We start from the raw sequence: 18,067 nt of genomic DNA on the forward strand, positions 1-18,067 counted from the left end.
GAAAAAGATCATCGAAACCACAGTTATAGACAATGTGGCCTCATCTCTAATGCCGATCTATACCTCCAAAGTGCGTGATGTTTCTGGATTCTCAATTTTGCCCTCAAAAATAAAAACTTCCCCAACACTGCAGTTCAATGGAAACCGCTTGAATTAGAGGCATGCAGTCGGGCAATCTGAAGCACTTAGCTCCTTCCCTGGCGGCCAGCTTTAGAACTGCAGTCTGTGCTACATGCTTTAAGTTTTAAATGTGATGCTACTGAAATTTCCCTTTCGATTTGAAATCCCTGCTCTTTTAGAGCCAATAGGATCTACCAATCCCTGATGTCTGATGAGGGCAGCACAAACTACTCCAGAACTTTAGGTCTGAGCATGAATTTACTTTTGCCTTGATAATGAAAAAGCAATGCTTTCATAACCACACACAACAACAATATCTAGTCCTTTGAGGGACCTCCTAGACTGAGCAACTTCATAAGGCACTCATGCAATGTGAATTGTAATGTCCCATGTGGTGTGGAAGCCATCTGGGCTTGTGTGTTGGGAGACAATACTTATCAAATGAGGTACATGTCATTCAAAATGAGCTAAGCTTTAACTGAGATTTATAAATATTCATGGTCTTTTGTTGAGGGTAAGAAAGGGACATTCATACCAAACTGATATGAACCTTCAGAATCTATTAATTACAGAATAAACCCCCATTAACCTGCTAATCCAGAGTTATACAAACAGTGACTTGGAAGGGTTTTTCTTAGGCCATCCTAAAAGGAGCAAATTGAAAGCACACTGAGGATGATCCATTAATATTGAGGTCTTGCGAGATAAATATTTAATAGGAAGGGATACTCTTTTCTGCCCTGGAAATGTTTCAGTCTCTCTAAATTAATGGTCTTCATGGACTTCTAACCACTATTTTCAGGTTATTTTCAAGAAAAGCACTTAGAATGATGAAACCACAATTCATAGAGCCAGATGATTCACCATCACCCGAGAGCCTTAAAGAAAATTACAAAATAATTTTGAAAATGAGAGGGGAGGAGGAGGGGGGGGAAGAGAGAGAGAGAGAGAGAGAGAGAGAGAGAGAGAGAGAGAGAGAGAGAGAGAGAATATGAATATGAGGAAGTGGACAACCGGAGTATTAAAAATGTCTCAAGACAATATGAAAGAAATTAAGACAGGTCATAGAATAGGCCACATTCTTTACAAAAGGGTATAAGACTTTAATCCCTTTACCTGATGCTGTTACCAAGAGGCTGTCTGAGGCACCGGGGCTACGGGATGAGGCACTAACAGGGTTTATGGAAGAGCGAAAGGCAACGGTGGTGGGAATGACAAGGGAGCTGTCTGTACATGCGGGTTGGTTCAGTCCAGGGGTTTCAGCAGGCCAGGCACCCACCTGAGACGTGGCCAGGGCCGAAACGGGACAGCCTGCAGATGCCACAGTTAAATCTATGGATGGTTTTGGTGGCAGCTGAGGGGAGGATGACTTAGGGACGTTCTCCTCATTTACTACCTTGGTCCCTTGTGGCAATGTAGAGGGAGGTGAAGCCACAATTTTGTTATCAACTTTGGCCCCTGCATTGGAGGCCCTCAGTTGAGGGTGTGGTGGAGAAGGAGTTTGGGAGAGCCCTGGCTTTTTGGGAGGGATAGGAGGAGGATTTCCTCTGTCAACTCGTGCTGCCCCTGGAGTCTTTAAACCGGTTCGACCAACTGGAGGGCAGGTGCCAGCATCGCCTCCTGGAGATGCTCCCAGCCTTGAAGAAGCACCTGCTTGAGGGCTGGTAAATCTGGACAGCGCTTGGGTCACAGTATTCCGAGCTAGCTGCTTGGCTACTAGGTTGTCACGACTCGTAGGAGAAACATCTCTGGAGGGAGGACTTTGAGTGTTATTTCCATTCTGGTCTGGGTCATTTGCATTGCCCTGAAATCTAAATCTAGCTGCTTGGATGCGTGGGTTGAGACCTGGATGAGTGTTGGCACACGGTGAATGTAAACTGTGCACAGGAGGAGCTTGTGAATGGTTCTGGGGTGCTGCACCTAGTGTCTGAGCAGCAGCAGGGGCAGTTCCACTAGGAGTTGAGGGTGTGCTGTTTGATAGGTCAGGGGCATTGCCTGCACTTGGTCCGTTTTCCTCAATTCTACTTGCACTTGACGGTAGGGCAGTAGGTGGAGAGGGACCCAAGTCACTGTGGGAAGCTTGTCTATCAATACCTGGTCTAATCAGCAGGGCACTGGGGCCCACATTCCCTTTTGTGTTTGTGGAAACTAGGGGGCTCCCTGTGGAAGGTTTTATGGGTACAGACAAAGGCAATTTCTTCACAGGGTCAGTGCTTTCTGTCACTACATCTGTCTGGCAAGCAACAGACCTTGTCACAGGCCCTTCTGTTGCCACAGATATGGAAGCCAGTCGCTTATCTTTTGTCTTCCGGGGGAGGGAGAGTCCGGGCTTCCCATCGTTGCCTTTCTTCATTTGCTCCATCATTTTCTTCATCTTGTCTATCTCCTCTTTGAGGTCGGTGGTGTGTGCTTCTTCTCGGGTCAGCTTGGCCCGCAGCTGCTCCCGTTCCGTATCAAACTCAAAGAGCTGTTTCTCCAGCTGAGCTTCCATTCCAGCGCTTCTCTGTTTCTCAGCGGAGAGCTGGTCTTCTAACTCACTTGTCTTTTTCTTTTCCTCCTCCAATTTCACCATGACTTCCTCCAGCTTCTGAGCTTCCTCTACGACTTTGCCTGAGAGCTGCTTGCACTCCTTCACCAGCATCAGGACCACGTGCTTGTTCTTGCCCCTCTCTTCCTCCAGGTGGGCAGCCAGCTTCTTGTGCTCCTGTTCAAGGGCCTGAAGCTGGAGCTTTTCCATCTCCAACTGGAAGATATTCAAAGGGAAGCCTGAATTAATAGATAGAATATTCTTTGTATCATAGAAGAGTTTTTTATTAATTTCTGAACAATGCCATGATTTGGGTTAGCAAAAGTGTCACAGTTTATGAATTTTTTTAAAAGGTGATATTTAAAGACCCATTAAAATGAGAAAATTGACAAAGGGTTTTCTGCAAAATATCTACATTGAGAAAAAAGGGAATTGTTTTAATCTATTAAATTTAACCACAGTGTAGGAGAATGGTAATAGGATGTTTCAAGTCACAGCACAAAGTTCAAAAAGAACTGTTTTGATGAGTACAGATCAGTGAAAGAATTGGTGCTATTTAATAAAGGTTCAATGGCTGCGAATTATTAACTGATCATTGAGACACACAATCAGGATTTAATTCCCAAGCCCCTTAGTTGCTGATGATATTATATAGCTAAATTACTTAACAGCTTTGAGCGCCTTCTGATGGGCTGGAAGTCATATGAAATAACACGTAAAGAGTTTGAAGAATAAAAGTATAATGTGCTAACAGATTATCTTATTAGATCTACAGTCAAAGTTGGTGAACCTAAAGCCTCACTTTGTTGTTTACTTGGAAGCTGCTTTTGATTTAGCTACCTTGGCCCACCTTGGTGCTTCGTGAACTTAACCCTACCTCTTGCTTCAGGGTCTTCAAACTTGTCTTGCCTGCCTAGAATTTCTTCACATGCCTTAAGGAGGCCCTCCTTCACAAAGAATCCTATACACTTCACAGAAGTATCCAGCGAGCAAACCCTCCAGCATCCCTCACCCATCAAAATGCCTAGGTGTGGGGTTGTACCTGCTTTTCTTTGCCCAAAAGGTCCTGGCTGTTCCTGAAGCCATGGGACCTAACTTGGTGCTGCTCAGAAAACAAACTACTTTACCAAACGATACACACAGAGACTGAGCTTTTATAAGCCTTTGTCTCCAGACATAAAAGGGAGAGCACTGAACCCAGGGCTGCATTCATGATAGTAGTGCTCTACCAGTGAGCAACCTCCCAGACCTGAGGTAAGATTCTGTCATATTCACGAAAGCATCCAGCAGCACAAGAGTGTGGCTCCTCTTTTTCCTTCTGGCTTCTGTTCCCTTGTCACTTTTACAGGGAGGCCTGCTCTGCTGATTATCTTTACGTCAACTTGACACAAGCCAGAGTCCTCTGGGAAGAGGGAACCAGAATTGAGAACAGAACCCCACCAGACTGGCCCGTGGCCTCTGGGGCATTTTCTTGATACTTGATTGATGTTGGAGGATCCAGCTTGATGCGGGCAGTGCCACCCCTGGGCTCGTGGCACTGAGCAAGACATGAGGAGCAAGTCAGTAAGCAGCACCCTCCATCAATCTCTGCATCCATCTCTACCTCCAGGTTCCTGCCTCGTGTTCCTGGCACTGACCTCTTTTGATGATGGACCGTGATATGAACATGTAGGCAACATAAAGGCTTTCCTTTCCAGGCTGCTTTTTCGTCATGATGTTTCATCTCAGCAGGATAAACCCCAACTATGGCTCCTGCCTTTGCTGCCATAGCAAAGTTCTCCCCTCTCCTGTGTCTCCTTGACTTTTGTTTAGTTATCTACCTGCCTTCTTGAGGACGTAAGTTAACTTCATAAAGATGAAGACTGCGAATCACTTACTATGTTCCCCAAACCTATGATAGACTGGCACGTGGCTATGCTTAATAAATGGTTTAATGAATGAATGATATTAGCACTGCTGATCTCTAATAACAAATTTCCTAAAACAAACAACCCTTTTGGGTGCATAAGCGACATTTATAACTGCATTTTAATATATGGCTATTTATTATACAAAATAATGAACTTCATGGTATCTCCATATATGCATAGATAATATGTTTTAATCAAATTCAACCCCCATTATCTACTTTTTTACCTCGCCAAACACTGGTTCCCTTCCTCCTCCTCAAGAGTTCTTGTCATGCTTAAATTTTGTTGTTGACTGGGCTAGATTTAGAACCAGCCAGGCATACTTGTGAAGGTGTTTGTCGGAAGAAAAGCTCATCTTGAATGCAGAAAACATCATGCCATGGACTGAGGTCCTGGACTTAACACAACAGGGAAAGAAGGAAGCCAGCTGACCCAGAACACAGTGTGATTGATTGTCTCACAGGCTTGTCACCATGCCTTCCAGGACATGACAGACAGCATCTCCTCAAGCCATGAGCCTAACTAAATACATCCTTCCTTTCTTAAATATCTTAAGTATTTTGTTACAGAAATGAGAAAAGGAAATAAATCTTCTCTTCCATATAATTTTATGTAATTTTTAGAAATCCAGATTCTACAGGAGTGAAAACATAGAAGGTTTATCTTTCTGTGTCTAGCTTATTTACTTTAACATCATGATCTCCAGTTCACTCAACTTTATTAAAAATGACATCATTCCATTCTCCTAAGCCTGGACAATACTCTACTAGGTACCTATATTGCATTTTGTTTATTTACTCATTCATTAATGGACACCTAGGCCAATTCGATGTCTTAGTTGTTCTAGGCAGTACTGTGGTAACAGAAGAATTCCAATTTCTGTATGCCCCTTAGATTCCTTCAGGAATTAGATATTTAGGAGAAGTAATTAGTTGCATTATTCTCTCAAATCCTACAGTGTTTATGTTCTACTAGGAAGCATGTGTCAAGAAACTATGAAAGACTAAGGCACACCCTGATCTGGAATGCAGCAATCAGTTGAGCTCACCCACCTCACCCGTCTAATTAATGAATATTGCTCTGGTGATCCACAGGGCCTTAATGGCTTTTAGAGGCTAGCCTGGATTTAGCTGTTTAGAGATGAAGAAAGAACATTTTATCTCTTCTAGATGCTAAAAACAAACACAGAGAGGTAACTTACTGCATCTTGTACTCAATGATCTTGTAGGTTTTTACCATTGAAGATCTGTGGCAATCCTGTTTCAAGCAACATTATTATGGGAATCATTTCTTCGGCCCCCAGTAGTCCAAATAATAATGATTTTAAATTGTAGACAATGTTTTTTAGACACAATATAACTTATAGACTACAGTGCAGCATAAAAAGGCTTGTGTTTATTGGGAAATCAAAAGACTTCTGTTACTTCAGTATTGTCTACAGTTTAGTGGTTTAGACACAAACTTTCATTGTATTCTCAGTAAAGCCAATACTTGCTCAAGTCAAATTTTAGCCATCTATGGCAGAGGAAGGCAATGTTCTAAGGACTGACAACTGTAGGTAGCCTTACTGGGGCCCTGCTGGGACAATCTATGACTCCAATGCTCTTACAATGTCATGAAACCAAAAGTAGAAAATGGCTTACCACTCAACCGGAAGTCACAGGTATTGTTTAAGTGAGTATGTGTGCACGTGTACATTTACATGGGTATGTATTGGGGGGATGGGGCAGGGTGCAGAGGTTGGCATAGAAGTCATATTCAACCATTCTCTACCTTAGTTTTTGAGACAGAGTCACTCATTAAACCCAGAGCTCACTGGTTTGGCCAACAATCCAGGGATTCATCCCCCTACTGCTGGGATTAGAGATGTACTACTGACATCACATTGGTGTCCTGAAATGAACTCAGATCCTCATGCTTACCCAGCAAGTACTTTATTGAACTACATCTTCAGTTCAAAGCATCACTGAGTGATACTGAAGTGCTTTGTGCATTGAAAAGCAGTTTCTGAACAGTACTGAGGAATGGGTCTCAACTGGAGAGTAATTATACAGTTAATTATTAAGAATAATGATATACCCTATAATGGATGGTACAGACTTGAATCCCAACTACTCTAGAGGCTGAGGCAGGAGGAATTTAAGTTCATGTTCTGACAGGTCAACTTAGCCAGACCCAGTCTTGGAAGAAAAGAGGACTAGGGAGAGATATATCAATGGCAGAGAATTGCGTGAAGACCCAAGTTTACATTCCTAACCGCCCACCCCCCCCCAACAAAAAAGAGCAGCAGCATGCCCTATGCTGCCATGTAATATATTGGAGGTGGCATCTTAAGTAGAGTATGTACAATCTGAGGTATAATGTATAGTGTATTGGTGTGTATATTTATTCATTCAGAAAATTTGAGTCATTATTGGCTAAAGCATATTTAAATCATGTGAAACGCATAAAATGATAGACTGCCATGAGAAGGCACAAGGAAATATTACAGAAACATAAAAAAATCAACCTGGTAGCACTGAGTTATAATCTCAACACTTGGCAGAGAGAGGAAGGAGGTTTGGGAATTTAAGGTGAGCCTCAGCTATACCCACAGAAGAGTTTGAAGCCAGCCTGGGCTATGAGAAACTGTTCAAAATCAAACAAGCAAAAGAAAAAAAATCCACAGAACCAGACTAAAGTAATTAAGTAAATAAATAAGTAGAAATATTAGGCGAAGTGTAACTGGTGGTATGGCTCAGTAGTAGAATACTTACTTATTAAACAGGACAAAAAGCCCAGGGTCCAGTCCCAGCACTTTGACAAGAATCAATACCCTCCGTGCTAATTTTAGTGAAAAATTCTTATGACAACGTTGAAAAAAAAAACTGAGCGAGCTAGGTCAGGTTTCATTCTTAAAAACAAAAAAATGAGTGTTTTCTAATTTATCTTTGAAGGGCAAAGGGAAATGACGAAGTATTTTAAAAGTTAAATGTGGTAGAAAGGACATGGAGGGCTAGAGGGAAGGGTGGGGGTGGGTGGATTCAAAACACATTGCATACATCTATAAAAGTTCTGAGAGAGCGGAAAGGAAAGTTACCCTACTTCCAGCAAACAGCTAACTAAAGGGTAACTTGTGTTCCCTGACCAGGGCCAGAACCACGAAGCCCACTTAAGGGCTTGGCTTGCTCGGCTGAAGTCGGCTCTTCTGAGCCTGCACACCATGACTATGGTGTTTCTTCACTATGGGTCAGCACACCTTCTTTCTTGTCTGGCTTTCATCTTCTACTTCAGAATCAAATCTGAGAAATCTCTAAGGAAACAGACATGCAACTAATCTCTGATGTTCATACCCCCAAAGTCCACTATGATAAAAGAACCCACAATCTTTTGGACTTGCTCTTCCATCAGTAGTGGCTCTAGCCAGCATTGGGACAGCAATGCAGCAGGCCCCCGAGCTCACCCAGTTCACTCTTCCCTGTGCTCTCAGCTTCTTTACCTCGCACTACAACAGTATTTCAAATCTTAGCTTCTGTGGATGAGATGTTACTGAGGGCTACTCAAAGGATTCTTGATATATCTTCACAGATTCCTTTATCAAGACAATTCACCCCCAGAGAGAATGGTTTCCATCTGCCCAACACTAGACTTCAGTAATTAACTTGATTCTTTCCAGCCACCTCTTGGACTTGCTCCATTACTTTTCGTTTCTCCCCACAAATATCAAACATCTGCTCTGCAAATCTTCCCATCGATGCACAACACGAGCCTTGTGTGTGTTTCAGAGATGGGAGGATAGAGTGCCAAGTTTGAGCCCAAGCTCCTTACTTGTGTGGCCTTGATTAGTTAGCACTGGAAAGATTGGTTCTGTACGGCTCCCTCTTTTGCACGATAGGGCAACATAGTATGCATGTATTAAACCGGAATCACAAGAGGCCAGGGTTTTAGGATCCTCTACTAAAATGGAGACACGTTGCAGTTCCTTACCACCAAACAGAAATCTGCTCTATGGAGCTCACCTCAGGATCAAAGAAACAGACCAAGGGCTCAGTGGCAGAATACATGCCTAGCATGCGACAGACCTTGGATTCAATTGCCATTGCCCATTAGGGAGAGAGAGAAGGAGGGAGGGAGAGAGGGAGAGAAGGAGAGAGGGTGGGAAGGACAGGGGCCAATTCAGAGTGTTATTGACTCCCGGTCCTCACTTTCCCAGGAAAAGTTAACTTTGAAATGCCCAATTTGCTTTTATTCTCTTTCTCCCACTGTCTTTAGATTTTCTCTGTCTATAAAACAGAATTCCTCTATTTCAGCCGTCCATCACTCATTCCAGTTCTATAAAGTAAACTAGAATTGAAAATAAAATTAAGAATATTAAAATACATCACTGTGATTTTATTCATTCACACAAGTAAGTGCCAAGCATAGCACTGGTGATTTAACAAAATAATATTTCCAATTCATAATATAATAGTTGGTTGCACTGTTTGGGAATATGTGTCTGCATGTTTTTCTTTTAACTTAAACTATAAGTTACAGAACTGACCACACTGAACATATAAAATATAAGAAATACATCGGACAGAGGGGTACCCTTTGTCAGTCACAAAATACGTCACAGAAAGTTTGACTACCAACAATAGAGGAAACGCTTACTCAGCTAGCTCTTCTACAAAAATTTAATAATAAATCTTTGCAAAAATTATGATCTCAGGGTTTGTGAGAGGAACAAAGAATGCAGACAAGAAAACAGCAAAATCCCACCAGGAAAAAGCTATCAGCACTCTGTGAGCTTGGTCTTTGTACTGAACTGGGCACACTCTGGTACTTGCTTCTCATACTTAGAACTAGGGTTCCATTCCCATCATGAAAATTAAAAACGAGCAAACAAAATGATGCTTTTCAATCTTAAACCTTAAGAAATAACAAATTAATCAAACAAAGGAAAACATTTGAGTTCTGAAGGGCTTTTGCTTTCTCTAGCATCAAAGAAGAACCCAAAACACAGACAGGGTCTGAGTCTCAGAAGCAGGAGATCCCTAGTTGTCTATCTGAGAGAGAGAAGACACAGCGCACAGTTGACTAAGTGATATGCCATCTGCAAGCAGAGGCTGCCGGCGCCTACAACGGTAGGCAGAGTTCTCTGGATGCTCTACGGCATCACTTTGCTTATGTCTAATGTGTAGTAATATCCTGACTTGATAACTTCATAATACGCTGTGATGGCTACTCTTGGTTGCTAACTTGACTACATCTGGAATTAAGTGGTGGGTTTGGTTTTTTTTTTTTTTTTTTTTTGGTTTGGTTGGTTTTGTTGTTGTGGGTTTTTTATTATTATTTTTTATTTCTTATTTCTTTACTGTTTCAAAAGCTTTATTTTTACTTGGTCCAAGACTTGGGAGAGGCTCCAGGGCAGTTACAAAGCTGCCTAGTGGCTTCCAAGATTCATTCAGGTGAAGGGGCTGAGGCCAGCTAGTGCAGAGCAGAGGAGGGAGCCCCTAGAAAAGCCCCTCCCAGTCATGCTTAAGGGTGAGCAGCTCAAAGAGATACCAGCCCAGAGAGATGCCTAGGGCATGCCAGTCTGCACTGGTTGTGGCCCTGCCAACCCATGGAAGTTGGTCAGGTGGTTGCCCATCTTCTTGATGAGCTTCACTCCTTGTCCAGGAAGTGGTATTTCCAAGAAGTCACAGAGATAAGGGGCTATGCAGGCAAAATCCAAGGAATGAAGATCCAAGTTGGGTCCGGTCAGGTTCTTCTCCAGGGCCAAGGCAGCTTTCATGGCCTCTTAGGTTTTACCCTATTCATCTTGAGATGCTTCTGCACTTCCTGGAAGAGTGTGTGGTCCTTGCGATCCATCATTCTGCAACTTGAGATGCTTGGAACCCTCCACCTGGCCTAAGTCTTCAAAAGACGCATCATCCCACTCAAAATAGTAGCACAGATCCATTTTTAATTTCGATCTTTTGAGGTGAGAAGACCCACCTTCAACTGGGCCACACCTGCCAGCAGCCTAAATATAGTACATAGAAAAAAGAAACTTGTTCTCTGTGCCTGCCCACTCTCACACTGGCCAGCACATCCATCCCTCACTGCCATTAAAGCCTACTTCTTCAAAATTCCTCAGGGGCTGAGCACCAGCTGAGATATACAGCCCAATGGAATGAGTAAGTACTGAATTCTTGGGCCTTCCAGTGGTAGACAGCCATCGCTGGACTAGTTGATCTACAGCCTGTAAGTCATTCAAATAATTATATATATAGTTATATATACATATATATGTATGTACATATGAATATATTTGTGTGTATACACACATATATACATAATGTTAGGGTTCTCTAGAGCAACAGAACTTATAGAATTATATACTATATATACCATATATATTATTTATTATATGATATAGAATATATTATATAATATGATATAGATATAGATGTATTAAAAAGTTCTATATAAGAACTTAGAGAAACCTGTAAATGAAGAGACGTACAACTAGTCTCTGTTGCAGGAGATACTAAAAAATGCACCACACCACACTAGACAGGGCGCAGGCAGGCCACATGGCATCAGCGGGCTGTTCTCATCTTGACAGACTCTGGCCCAGAGCTCCTGAAATCTCTCGACCCTACTTGCTTTGTTCCCATGGCAGGTCGCCGCCACACCATCCCACGCAACCAAATTCCGTGGCTGGCTGGGGTGCCCTGCCACCTTGCCTTTCTCTGGAACTCGGTTGAGCTGCCACATGAAGGAGAACACCACATAATCTTAGTTTGGAATCAACAGGTAACACAATTGCTGGGCACAACAACCGACATCTTAATTAGTAAGTCATGCTAAATTAAACCCTCCAGTGGCAGATCTAACTGGGGTACATCTAGGTCCTTACATCTTGTACCCCAAAAATTTTTGCCTCCAAAAAACTTCAAGTCCCTTTTCTCCTCCTCTCTTCCCCGTTCCAACTTGGAAGTCCTGCCTACTCCTCACCCAGTGATTGGTCTCCTGAAATCTTTATTCATTAGGGGAAGGCCCTTTCCACAAATTTCTGATATTTATACCTAAAACTCCACTACTATAAAAGCACTCGCAAACCTTTTGTAATTGCCTTCCATCAGTAGCTCCTCTAGGCAGGGAACAGCAACTCAACAGACCCCTGAGCCCACCGAGTCCACCCATCCCTGCTGTTTTCAGCTTCCTTTACCACTGTACCATATATGTATGTGTGTGTGCATGAATAGAATATATATTATAAGTTCTGTTCATTTAAAGGACCCTGACACACACACACGCAGACACACACATACACATTTATATTATATAATACATACATACAAATAATATGTAATATATACACATATATAATATAATATAACATAATATAATAAATATAATACAACATATACTATAAGTTCTGCTCCTCTAGAGAATTCTGACATACATAGACTAAAGGTCTAATGCTATAGGACACAACATATACTAAATAAATGCCACCTTGGCATATCATATCTCATAAGAGTCTTTAAGCCCATCACACAGTCCTGAAACCTCGAGGTCTCTCCTCATCCTCTCCATGGATTCCCTGAGGATGTCCTGTATTAAGTTTTCAACTCATTAATAAAATTGGCCTAATTTTAACATATTTCCAGTGGCAAATGTGTCCTGGCTTAAATGGCAAGAATCTGAGTATTAGTAATGTCCCCCATACCTCAGTGTAATCAGGAAACAAGGCACCTAACTGCCTTTGATGCCCAAAGACTGGATACTTCTAAAGAAATAGAAACTTCTGAACTCCATTCATTTCATTATCAGCTCTAATAAAAAAGTGTAAAGAATTCAGATATGGAGACAATGTACTAAATTAAAAGGTAACCAAGTGTCCTGTTCCCTCAGTCCCACAGTTGTGCACTGTTATCCTTTCGGGTGGGGGCTGAGGCCCTGCAGAATAGTACCACCAGGCTCTGTAGCACACAGTGAGAAGGTGGGTGGTGCCTAGAATAGCACTCAGGCTGGAGCCGTGAATGAGGAGGCCCCAAGCCTATGCATTCAGAAAGGGAACAGGAAACTGTAGGTGTGAGTTCAATAACCATGTATAGGCCCTTATCCCTAATTCAAAGAGAGAACAGAGGGGCAAATGATTGTGGCCATTTATAAAGTGAGAAAGCATACTATGTGTTTGCACCATCACAAAGTCCTACAACATATAACACTGCCTTACTGCTATCTGAATCTTCCAACCCTCGTTGCATTCTATTGTTCATGACCTATTTCTGCTGTGCACCTGATAAACAGATCAGGTCCAGTCTGATAAACAGATATGTTACTATTTGTGTAAAGGTCTCTGTTTTCCTTTTTCTATCTCTTCTAGGCTGTAGTTATCAGTATGGAGTTTTAGGCCACTCCTCCCTTGTAAACCTATCAAGAGAGGGAGCGCAAGTCCTGGAAGCCAGGGTTTTGCTGTTTTCATGAATAAGGCAAAAATAACTCATGTAAAAAATCTCAACTCAAACCCAGAGATTTGAGTCTCAGGAGTCCCCTTCATGGCTGCCTTACAATGTTTCTGGGGCATCGAAGTCTATTTTAAAATGCCATGAGACATTATACCAAAAAAGGACCCTGGAATGAGGTACAACTATCCTTCCTGTGCAAAGCGTAAATACTGTTCCTAAGGTGTTGTTATGGATGGCCATCCCCCTTGTTAGTAATAGATAAACATCTAGAAAGCAATTTAAAAGACAGCTATATGTGTGATAAGCTAGCCGTTTCTTAATGAAACAGGACTGAATACAAATGACAGAATAAAGTACAATTATGCAAATCAGAAAGAAAGGGTATAGAAAAGAGTAAACAAAATAATTTGGTTTCGGGGTGGAGGAATTACTTGTCTAGCATTAGAAATTACTTCCTATAGTAATTCTCTGCTTTATGATTCCACTCTACAGGGTCAGAATATGCCCATCAATCACATCCCTGATCTTCTGTGAGGTGGGGGATGGGGTATGTGGCCTAAGCTTGGTACCTGCTATAGAAGACAGGCTAAGGACACACATGCAGAACCTTAAACAATGAACACCCAGTGCCCTTCCGCGTCAGCAGGACAGAGAAGCAAGCTCTAGTGTCCAGCTTAGCAGCAAGAGCCAGTCGCTGCCAACCAGCTCTGCAGAGAACCTTTGTCCATGAGGCCGCCTAAGAAGACTCATCAGCTAATATCTCGATCACACTGAACCATGATGTAAAACGACTAGCAATTCTGTAAGCCAGTCAAGAAATGAAGTTACCCTTTCTGCCTAAATCACGACATACCGGGGTCCATTATGCACACTTAATGCTACGAAACTGACCTAAGTGTGCCCGCTGCCACCTCGGAGAAATTGGATCTAATATAGAACTAAGTTTTTAACTGGTCAAAAACATCACCTCTCTGAATTTCTCAAGATAGGATTTTTAAAAGGCTCTGCTCAAACTTCTGATTTCAGGGATGGAAATCATACTTTCAAAGTAGAAATAAGATATTTGAAAATACATAATTTTTCTTCCCAAATGTTTAAATAAATTAGAATGAAAGATCTATTAAAAGATGATGAACAAGATTAAAAAAAACAAAAAAGAAAAAAACAGACCCTCAAATTTCATTTCACCCTGTGTTCCTGGCGTAGGACAAGGCATGGATTACCCCAGGCAACGTTCCCCATGCTGCCTGCCTACTCCTTAGCTTAGTCCAAGTGGTTTAAACGGTTCCGCCTATTTGCCAAATTGACTCCTGCCCAAATTTCTCTGGCACACAAATTACCGAACAGTTAACCCTCCTATTAGTAATCTCAGCAGGCGCCAGCACATGCATGAGCACAGAGCTCTTTCTGCGCCTTGCAGGCCCAGCCACAGCAGCACATGGGCCAAATGTCTCAGAATTACCAAAGAGACGTGACGGTTTCAGATAACGAACACTTGAATCACAACCCCCAAGGCCCTCTGCCTTCACAGATTTCCACAGCAAAGGAAGGAAGCGAGATGTAATGAGAATAAAGGACTTCTCAAACTATGAGTTGCTGTGCAGGAAGTGGGTGGAAGGCATTTGGTTAAAACGTTTGCTTTCCACACTAAAGGTAACAGGTGATTTTCTTGTTTAAAATGAAAAAAAAAAAAGGATAACTTTGAGGTTTCTGGTTTTATCAGCCAATATTTTCTTGATTACATCCTGGGAAAAATGCAACTCTTAAGTCTTTTGCACACACAGAGATCTACTGGAAGAAAATATCTTTTAAACACACACACACACACACACACACACACACACACACACACACACACACAAAGCAGCAATTGCCACCCAAATGCCCTTCATTGAGACTTCGCAGCCAATGAATCTGACCCTAACAGAACTCCTGTGTCCTGTTATGCAGGGGAGGCAGGCCCACTGGCTTGTTTTATATGAGCCTCTCAGGGCCCTTAAGACAGAAACAATTTCCTTTCACGGCCAGCCAGGTTGGAAATGACCCAGTCATTCAGAAACAAACAGGATGTGCGTTGATTAAAGAGAAAAAAAAAAGTCAGCTAGATAATAAAACCTTTGATCCAACTACAAATGGGCCCTTTATTTTCTCTTAAGAGTGAAATGTTAAAATCCAGACTATAAGGAAAATTCTGAAAATTACGCATTTCATGTAATAAACGAAAACAAAATATTTTCTTAAGTTTTGATAATGCAGCATAAAAATCCAGCAGAAATCATTTCTTATTATCCAGCTCGTTGGACACGTTAAGAACATAATTGAAATGTATCCTCTCCAAGAAATAGAGATGAGCTTCAGTGACATCAGCTGCAGCACACTGGCTTTGCTGTGCGGTTTGTGGGGAGTTTTGAGGACCTCTAGGGACCTTAGTGGTTAGCTGAAGAATTGGTAGGAGGTTTGTGGAGTCCAGAGAAAGTATTTGCTTCCCATCCTGGAGTGCCCTGCTCTGCCTTTCTCCTTTTACCAGGAGCTTTGGTTTTCTGCCATGTAACGCACTGATAAAAAGATCTGTTCTTAGTCCACATCTATCGGAGAGCACCGCAATTCGTATGTTAATGGACGATAGGACTAGAGCTAAAGCACACAGCTTCAAGGATGATAGCGTAAATATTTAAAGTAAAGCCCCTCACACTATTGTCTACGGCTCGCTAAACGTGGGATGAAAAAGACTCGGCACCTTGAGTTCTGCACCCATCAAACCCCAGAAGTGAGTTTGCCAGCAGTCTAGGCTTTAGGGGGACATTTGCTGACAATCCTGCAGCCCCTCATTCTAGTCTCCTCAGCTGCTACTTTCATTGCTGTAAGGAAAGAAGAGGAAATATAATAATAAAAACTTCTATTTGTAAAACCACCTTTAATTTTGACTTTGTTTTAGACTGCAGAGTCTCACGTATCATTCAGAACTGTCTCATTTTCCCATCCTCCTGCTTCAGCATTCCCAGTACTGGGATGGCAGGAATGACCCACATCTGCTTACAAAGTATTTTAAGTAGATTTTAGATAGAATATGTTGGGGATGCTGCACGTGACTGGAGAGTCCTGGCTGAATTGTAGAATGAAGGAACTTTCTGGAGCAGGGCATTTTACTGCACTAGGGAAATGAAGCCCACTCCCACAAAATGTATATTTTAAAGAAAGTATTAAACATTCCATGAAAATATTCCTCCCATACTTTTATGATTCTATTATTTCTAGATACATTGTGCACTCATAAGAACTTATCCTAATCATTCCTAAAATGCGAATACTGTGATATTCATTAAACAGCTACCACGTGAGATGGTTTCGCTGTTCCACACCATTAGAGGAAAAACAGGTGAATGTCTCCATACCTTTTTCTGCCTACTCTCAGCGGCAGCCAGCTGTGCGGACATTCTTTCTTGCATTTTTCTGCAGTGGGCCATGACGGCTTCAAGAATGGAGAGTGGGTTGGTGCAGACTGGCTTCTCTTTGTCACCAGCACCCGCTTCATAGTCTCTCTGGAGTGCCAGGAAAGGGTCGTTTAGATTAAATCTCCCATAACGTTCCTGGATGAACACCTCCTTCCTGCGAGCCTACAACAAAATTGGAGAGATGAGTTGAAGAAGTAAATGAAAGTAACAGGTTTATCTCCGGTTTTGAGATGACTTTTCCATGGGGTACTCAAAGCTGCTATAAAGGCTGACAATGTTGTCTGGAGGTTAAGTCAAAGCCCAGGAGGGGCCCCAGTCCTGACAACCCTGGCAAGCCATCTGGCCTGTTTTTATATTTCTGCTTGCTGTAATTTAGATTCTGAGTGTCCCCAAAGCTGAACATGTGGAAAGCTTGGGCCCCAGGCCCTGGTGCCATTGGCATGTGATAGACTCTTCAGAAGGTGGAAGGAGAGCAGACAATTGGGAATGTTCTCATGAGTGGAATTAGGATAAGACAAGACTCTTCATCCCCCTTTCACTTCACAGGCTGACCTCCAAGGCAACCAAGTCTCCAGTTTAACAGGATCCTGCCTTGACATACCACACCACCGTACCGGGGACTTATGCTGCTGAAACTGATCCACAGTGGTGCCTCTCCTGCTTTTAAGAGGGCTGTCTTGGATCTTTTGTCATGGCTGTTGAAGGCTGGCACACTTCCCAGGAGTATAATGTTTGCAGTGGTGGGGAGATTGATCAGTGATAACAGTACTTGTTGTACAAGCAAGGAGGCCCTGAGTTCGATCCTTAGTGCCCACATTACGAGCCATGCATGCAGCACACATAGCCTTACTACTGAGATGCAGAGACAGCTGGATCCCTGGGACTCATTCTCAGACAACCTAGCTCACAGAGCAAGCTCGAAGTTCAGGTAAAGTCTATGTATCAAGGGAATAAGGCAGGGAACGATAGAACAGGGTGTCCTAATTCTCTTGCAGCCTATGAATGTGCACACATGTATATGATATGTGTACACACACACACACACACACACACACAAACACACACACATGTGCATATAACAAGGGGGAAAGAAGGAGGGGACAGGGAGAGAGGGGAGAGACATACAGTGAGAGAATGAATTTGATTGTTTTCCACTAAAATAATATAAATAAAACTTTTAGAATAAAAGTGGTACAAATAAAATGTTCCCATAATACTTTCTTCCTTCAAGGACCTGAATTATAGGTGTAGTGTTTTCCAGTAAAATTCATGAGGCTGAAGAGATGACTCCAGAAGTCCTTTTATTCCCAGCACCCACACGGCATCTCATAATCGTCTTGATCTTAAGTTTCTGGGGAACCAATGTCCTCTTCAGGCCTCTGTAGGCACTAGGCAAGCATGTGATACACAGATATACATGCAGACAAAACACCCACACACTTTAGATAGATGATAGATGGATAGAAAGCAAGAGATAGGTAGATTAATGATAGATAGATAAAATGAATACATAAATAAAAGGCTTAGAATTTTTTAAAATAAAGTTAAATTCGTGGTCATTGCCAACTATACACATGTATCCAATTATACTATATATGATCAATTTCTATAATTAAAACAATTTTAGGCAAAGTA

The 18,067-nt window shown here is 42.2% G+C and overlaps 1 protein-coding gene across 6 annotated transcripts in view; it reads right to left on the reverse strand.

The window, feature by feature from the left end:
* The window catches only part of Cttnbp2 (cortactin binding protein 2), a 163,732-nt gene that overhangs the window by 74,839 nt on the left and 70,826 nt on the right, over positions 1-18,067 (reverse strand). For 5 of the 6 annotated variants that reach the window (XM_017592494.3, NM_001114401.1, XM_039107160.2 and 2 more), the window contains exons 3-4: positions 16,373-16,594; positions 1,237-2,863 (exon numbers count right to left, since the gene is read on the reverse strand). In XM_017592494.3, coding sequence (XP_017447983.1) covers positions 1,237-2,863; positions 16,373-16,594 — 1,849 coding nt within the window. The remainder of the gene's footprint in view (positions 1-1,236; positions 2,864-16,372; positions 16,595-18,067) is intronic. The other variant, XM_039107159.2, reaches the window with a different exon arrangement.

The sequence above is a fragment of the Rattus norvegicus genome, chromosome 4, assembly GCF_036323735.1.
Source record: "Rattus norvegicus strain BN/NHsdMcwi chromosome 4, GRCr8, whole genome shotgun sequence".
NCBI classification, from domain to species: domain Eukaryota; kingdom Metazoa; phylum Chordata; class Mammalia; order Rodentia; family Muridae; genus Rattus; species Rattus norvegicus.